The 7,493-nt window shown below is 43.5% G+C and overlaps 1 protein-coding gene across 1 annotated transcript in view; it reads left to right on the top strand.

Moving 5' to 3' along the window:
- Nucleotides 1-1,217: 1,217 nt before the first annotated feature.
- Nucleotides 1,218-7,493, top strand: part of CPEB1 (cytoplasmic polyadenylation element binding protein 1) — a 35,757-nt gene continuing 29,481 nt past the window's right edge. The window contains exons 1-2 of the mRNA XM_063314163.1: nt 1,218-1,322; nt 4,430-4,607. Of these exons, the coding sequence (XP_063170233.1) occupies nt 1,236-1,322; nt 4,430-4,607 (265 nt within the window). The 5' untranslated portion in view covers nt 1,218-1,235. The remainder of the gene's footprint in view (nt 1,323-4,429; nt 4,608-7,493) is intronic.

The following is a 7,493-nucleotide window of genomic DNA, read 5'->3' as shown; positions in this document are numbered from 1 at the left end:
ATAACTCCTGATAGTTCAGACTTTTGCCTTAGGCCCTTAGGAATCAGCACTGCTGACCGAGATACATCTGACTGAACTAGGAGGATAAACATGGGGGTCCTATATTGCAATGATCACAGAAACACCAACTTAGAAAGCTCTAATGCTAGAGCCAAACAGTATATAGGGGGAGCATATATTATGCAAAGCATAATGCACTTTGGAGCCTTACTTAAATTCCAGCTCAGCCTAATGGCTAGAAAGGACTACAAATCTAAGTGTCTTAATTTAATCAACATCTGGGACATGTTGAATGCCTAACATCTATATTCTTGCACTCTGCAAGCCAACCTATTCATAGAACACAAAGGCCCATTCTTATGTAGAACTCCTAATTTGGTTGTGCGAGTGTGTGAACTGACCATGATTAAATCAAGCCATCTGTGTATGGTGTGTTAATTGTCAACACACCATGCAATAAACAGGGCCACCCTGCTCCAAGTCACAAAGAGGAGGATAGATTAAATTGGGTCTATATTTTATCTGAGTTATGCTTAGTTTTCTTTAAAACTGAAATCCAAGAAGTCGTCTCAGTGAAGTCTGGATGCATACAATGTAAAACTAAAAGCTACTGAATCCCGAAGTGGCTGTACAATGCACCTCCATAACAAACCATGGTTGACTCAGCCCAGGCTTCTCTTGACCACCTGGAAAGAGGGCACAGGTTGGTTTTGGGTATCATACTCAATGCAGTTGGCTGGTTTGCCTAAGGCAGAAATAACGATATAATTTGAGATCTAATCAGAGCAAAGGTATTTGCACCAGAATTGGAAATATCAAGGGAGGCTCAGAGGTTTGTTCATTTTTAACGACCGAGCTGTGACAATGAGAAGCTGCAGGCTCACCAAGGGTACATAATTTCTAACGGTGTTTCTCAACCTGGGCAAAGCATAACCCGGAGGTCCCGCCCTATGTTTGCAAACACGCAACTTTATTCCATGGCGGGGTCTCCCGCCCCCGTGCTCGGCCTCCCGGGCGCACGTGCTTCGAAGCCCCTCCTTTTCTCAGGCCGGTGGGGAGGAAGACGCCCACGACGCCCTTCCTCCCAGGGAGCGTTTGCAAACTCCGGCGCGCCAGCCAGAGACCCTGCCCTGCCCTGCCTGCCCGGGCTCTGCTGGCGCCCGGGCGTGGTGCCTTTGCGCGACGACCCCCTGGAGCCTCGCCCGCCCGCCCCGAAGGAGGGAAGCCGAGGGCGCATGCCGATGCGCGGCTATAAATCTCCCGCGCCCGGCGCTCGTGCGGGATTTCCGGAGCATTGGCTCGACATGGCTTTCCCGCCCCCGGTGAGTCAGTCGAGGCTGGAAAAGGCGGAAAGCGACAGGCGAGGCAGAGGCTGCAAGGAAGGAAGGCGCCGGCGGGCCCCTGGGCGCACGTGGGAATGCGCGCCAGGGTGCGCCCCTTCCCAGGTTTAGGGCTCCCTCCAAGGCTGGCCAGCCGGCGCCCGCGGCTCCCTTCTACTCGTGCCCCGGGAGCGGCGAGGGCGTGGCTGCCCTCCTCGCTGGTGGTTTCTCACGTCCGTTAGCGGACGCGTGTGTTTTCTTCCTTTCCTGCTTTTTGCACGGGAACGCTTCCCTTCGAAGACGCGGGGGGGCGGGTAGATTCTTGCAAAGGCCCTCGCGGGTCGGCCTATTAGGGCGTCCCACGTCGTTTCTTTCCCGCGACGCGTGTCAGCAGGAACGCGCTCTGGGTCTCCTTTCGGCCGCCCGGTTTCCTGCAACTCAGTGGCTGCCTCAGTTTATTAAACGGACCCACGCTTAGCTTTAACTCCCTGGGCCGTCGCGCACCTGGTTTTGTGTATACCAAATCGTGCACATTATTATTAGCATATTAATGGGAAGTCACACGTATAGCTGAGCATATCTGCGTGTGTCTGTGTCTCTCTCCCCATATATCTGGGTTTGCTAACTGGCTGCTTCCCTCTCTCCCCTTTTCTTACCCGTTGCCCTCTTACTTTTTTTTATTTTCTGCCATTTTTCTTTCCTTTTTTAAACGACACTCCATGGTCTTCTGCTTTAACCTCAGCAAAAGGGGCATCTATCTTCTAGAACTGCCTTTATGAGTCAACAATTTTTGCAGGGGTGAGATTCTTAGTTGAACTATTTTGGGGTGCAAAGGGCTCCCAAAACTGCCCTTGTGGGCATTTCCCCCCTCCAAGCCTCCTTTGACCTCCCCTTTGACCTCCAGCTGAAAATCCTTGGTTTTACCCCAGGGGCAGAGGGAGGTAGACATGCTCCATTTCCAAGATAGGCTGGACCTTTTGGAAGGCTGGTTCTGTTGCAAAGAGCGCCAGAATTGTTGAGGTACCAGGCAGAGGGTTGGGGTAACTCTTAATTTGCTTAGAGTTTATTTTTCCAAAATGGTACAGAATTATCCCTCGCTGCTCCCAACCAGCATGGTTAATACTGAGAGGGATTTCGAAGTTCTCTCTACAGCCAGGAGGATGTCAACATGTCAGTTCCTAACTTAATTTCCATTTGCTCCAGACCTGAATCCAATGCGGGTGGCTGGTTTTCCACCAGTGCAACGGCTTGCCCCAAATTTTATTCTTGCAACTTAATTCCCTCCACCGTAACTTAGGCCTTTTGTAAATAAAAGTTGCATTTAAAAAAAATGGAGTGAAAGAGGTAGAGTTTGTCTTTCAAATGGCCTGCTGCGTTGTACCCTCACTTGCATGAGATGCCTGGTTGCTATAGGCAACCAGGCTGGATCTTTAATGTGAGGCTGAGAGAGCCTTAAAAATGGGGGCTGTCCCAGGAGCAACCGTGATTCCCAGAATATACTTGACGGCCGTTAGTAGATTTTGAAGACAACAAAACGGGGTGAGTTGCAGGATTTTCTGTAGAGGACAGCTGGTCCCCTTTAAATGCAGTTGTTTGGGGATGGCAGATGAACTTGGCTTCGATCATTGTGCTTTTGATACGATGCAGCTAAACAAAATGGGAGAACAGGTATCTGCAGTAATATTACATTTATTTTCATGAATGCAAGCCCTCCTCCATATTAATTCCAGGCAACTCCAATGTATTTTACTTCTGCTTGAGTGAGTTTTGATAGCAGTGTGAGAAATTCCTTGAGCCCCTACAGCTTAAAAACCAGAGAGAACAATTTTTGAAACAAATCTGTATCTAGGGAACTTCAGGGAAAGATCACTTGCAAACCACAAATGCACCTTTGAGATCTTTACTAGGGAGTATCAGTGTCTATAAATTTATTACGGAGTCAGATTTCGTAGTGTGAGACCTGCTACATCTGATGCAAGGATTTTGATCCCAATAGAAGAATGAATGAATAAAAATACATAGAGTATACAGGAAGTCCTTGTTTAGCAACTGCCTCATTTAAACAACCACAGTTATGACGGTGATTAAAAAGTAACTTTATGACCAATCCTCACATTCACAACCTTTGCAGGTCTGTAAAGCAAAGGAAAGCTGAAATCAGATCATAAGCACAGTCATGGTTTCACTTAGCAACTGCTTTGCTTAACGACCGAGCGGCAGGTCCCAGTTGTAGCTAAATGAGGACTGCCTGTATTTATGTATACATGAAGGAAAGTACCATATTATATAAGTGTAATAAAAAGCCCTTGTAATTTAAAAAAATAGAAATCCAGAATTGGAGAGGTAACCTGCGCACCGTTTTTCCTCCACATCGTTATGTCATTAATGGCATGGACATTAGTGATGATGCAGCAGCTGCATTGGGCACAATTGCACGCCTTGGTATAAATGGGAAAGTATTTCCTATCCATGTGCTGTAAAAACTTCCTGCTCTCCCTTTTTGCTAAGTAATCTAGCCTCGTAAGGACAGAAAATAATGGAGACTCAATTGTTAAGATCTCAAGGCTCAGAAACCTGGCAGAAAACCTTGAAATGCAGTGTACTAATGTAGTAGCTGCAGTAATTCAGTTTTTTCCATCGAGCTTCAGTCTTTGTACACCCTTTTCTTGTTCTTGTCAGCTGTATGAAGGGAAAACAGTCTTGCTTAACTGTAGTTGAGGAAGTGCAGGAAATCAAGATAATTTGGCCATCAATAGGATAATGCTGCATTGATACTAACACATTCAGCTTCTACTCTAGGGGGTCATATTTGCAAGCAATATATTCCACACTATAGGAAGACTAAAAGGTAGTCTGGAATTCTTAATTGCTGCTGGTGACAAAGACCTGGTAGGACTAGCTAAGTTATTTATTATTTTTGGTGCCTTCAAGTCAGTATTGACTCCTGGCGATTTCCTGGACAAGTCCTGCAGTTTTCTTGGCAAGGTTTTTCGAAGTGGTTTGCCCTTGCCTGCTTCCTAGGGCTGAGAGAGAGAGATTGGCCCAAGGTCACCCAGCTGGCTTCGTGCCTAAGGCGGGGCTAATCTTATTTCTCTTCCTTCTTTTACTAGAAAGAAGGTGTTGGCAGGACCTCCAAGGACTGCTGGGACAACTCAGCTGTTCCAGCTCTCACCACATGCAGCAACGCAGATATTTTTCGACGAATAAATGCCATGCTAGATAATTCTCTGGACTTCAGCGGTGTCTGCACAACACCCATCACAAAAGAAAGGAGGGAGCTACTGCCAGGTGAGTTAATGAATAAATACTGTTCTACGAATTTGGAAATGTTAGTCCTTTGACATGACTAACATACTTTGGGCACATCGTCAGGAAAGACCGATCGCTTGAAAAGGACATCATGTTTGGTAAAGTCGAGGGCCAGCGGAAAAGAGGAAGACCTTCAATGCGCTGGATTGATACAATCACTGCAACACTGGGTGCAAACATTGGAACAGACAGGCATATGCACAAGACCGAACAGCATTTTGTTCTGTTATACATGGGGTCGCCATGAGCCGTAAACGACTCGACGACAACTAACAACAAGAAGACATGACTTAAAATATTTGTGATTTCCAAATTTTTTCAGATAGTTATTATCGTCCTTCCCCCCCAGGTGGGTGCCTTTCAGATCTGTTGAATTTCAACTCACATAATCCCTAAGTAATGTGCCATGGAGGCTGGAGATTATGGGGGTTGGCGTCCAGCACATCTGGAGGAAGAATGTTGGCGTGTAGAGGAGAAACCCCCTTGATAAGGTGTGTTACCCTCAGCATCTTGAGCGCAGCAGTCTAGTATTGGGCAGGTGGGGAGAGAACATGAATATTTTCATTGATCATTGCTTCAGACCCATAACTTTGATTAAACAGTGTCATTGGGACCTAGGAAGCATGTCGTCTGCCACAGTGTCTGCCCTTTGGAACATTATCCCTCCAGAGAGACATACAGTTCTCACCCTGATGATAACCCAAAAGTCTTTCAGAACCTGGTTGCTTCCCAGGCCTCAGAGTAGGCTGAGCTCCAGTTGGTGGTTTTTTAGTGCATTGCATATAGTTACCCACTCACCCCCTAGCTATACATGATCTCTTTATTTTACAGTTTTTGCTTTTTAAAGGGTAAACTGCTTGGATTTGGGTGGCCTGTACATTTGATAAAATAAATTAAAAATAACAGGGCTGGTGTTGTAGTGCATTTAAATATGTCAGCTCTGCTCTCTTCTTTAACTGCCGCAGCCATCCACCAAAAACAGAATTGGGACAGTCTTCAGTTCCAGTCCAACCACTGCAGTTTTAGCATTAAATGACCTTGAAATTTGCACGGTAGCCCAGGAGAAGATTGGCAGAGATGCAGGTTGTAGGCCCCACAAGAAATAAGGAGCAGGTTCGTTGTTAATTGGAGAGTAAACTGATATTGTAGTAAGAGTAAGCAAAAAACCATAGTTGAGAGATTGATCATTGTTGCCTTTTTTAAATTGACTCCAGATTTCCTCTGTAATCATTTTATATATATTTTTAAAGCGGAACTAAAAAAGGTCTATAAATTAGTTTCAAAATGGTCCTGCTAGCATGATTGAAGTAGTAGTATTGCCAAGCAACATGTAAGAAATTCCAGGGGTCCTTATTCAGGTTTCCCTTTGAAAAGGAAGTAATTGGAGATTTATTAGCTTATGTTTGAGATGCTTAGAGAAGCCAAATTCTACACTTTGTGTATAAATTTGCCCCAGATTGCAGTTTTTCTCCATCTACCAAAAGCCAATAACACTCTCAACAGGGAGAAGGGAATAAGTTAGGCTTAAGAAGTGCCTGAAGGAAAGAGGACATCTCTAAAAAAATAAGTCTCCCTAAGAAAGGCACAGTAGTAAAAAAAAAGAGTGAGAGAACAGAAAACGAAAAAATACTTTGAGATTACATAACAAGATGACTTCTGACTTTCAACAAGAATATACAACAATTTCCATAATTAATCCTTTATTCTGTCTAACCAAAATCACATTATTTCTATAAGTCATTCCATTAACACATTATGACGCTAAAAACAATTGTTCCTTCCCCTTATATATGAAAAAAATAAATGTATAAACCTCCAAGTCAACTCCCCCCCCAAAAACTATTTATTTAAATATTTTCTTCCTACCACTATTCTATATATTTCTAACCACTGTAATGAAAATTAAATTATGTTTAATTTTTCTGCTTTTCTACTTAATAATTTATAATTTTTATCCCACCTTTATTTATTTTATAACAATCTTAACTCTATTAAACCTATAATCAAATGCTGATTATTATGTCTTATAAACCTTAAAAGATCAAACAAACTTTGAAAGCAATAGAATATGCCTTAATCCAAATCATTAAAGAAAAATGGAATCATACAAGCCTTAATATCAATCCACGTACATATTCTTAATTTCTTACCCCACCTCAGAATAAACCAGAACATTTGCTTGTCTCCATATTACACATAAGGCATTTTTCATATAGAAATCAACCAACCCAGTTGCCCCCCTTAAAAGGTCAGACGTCTCAGCTGAAAACCTTCCACAAAAAAAGAACCGTCTGGTTCCCAAAACAATCCTTCAGGAATACAAAACCAGCAGTATCTTGCAAGACAAACTGTCTTAACTCCTTCAACACCAAAGTATATTCATCTCCTGGCATTTCCTCAGACTTCAGACTCGTTAGTAAAAGCATATTTTTCTTGATCGAACTCTTCTTCCTCCAAAATGTCCTGAGCCAGTTGACACATTTTAAAACTGATGTTTTCTGCAGTATCCCAAATATCTTGCAGAACAGCTTGGCAGGTATCATGGAGAAGCTGTTTAAAGTCAGAACGAAGCTCAGGACGAAACTCAGAATATTTCTTCAAGGTCGTCCGTGTTTCAGACAATAAATTATGGCGCTCCCTGGATACTTGGCTAGCAGAGATAGGAGCTAGTGGGTTAATGAAAGGCTTCGGAAAGTGATTGTGATTGAGTGTATTCTAGCCAGCAACCACTGCCCAAAGAAATTGGATAGAAAAACTGAAGACTCAAAAGGGCAAAGTTAACATGTAGGAAAATGTTAAATCCTTCAAATTAACTACAATGGTAGTAATGGGGAGATGATTATTTATTCTCAGTCCTCCTTAAAA

This window comes from Candoia aspera, chromosome 13 (genome assembly GCF_035149785.1).
Source record: "Candoia aspera isolate rCanAsp1 chromosome 13, rCanAsp1.hap2, whole genome shotgun sequence".
Lineage (NCBI taxonomy): Eukaryota > Metazoa > Chordata > Lepidosauria > Squamata > Boidae > Candoia > Candoia aspera.
Note: the sequence above shows the minus strand (reverse complement) of the source record. Positions and strands in the feature narration are given on the sequence as shown.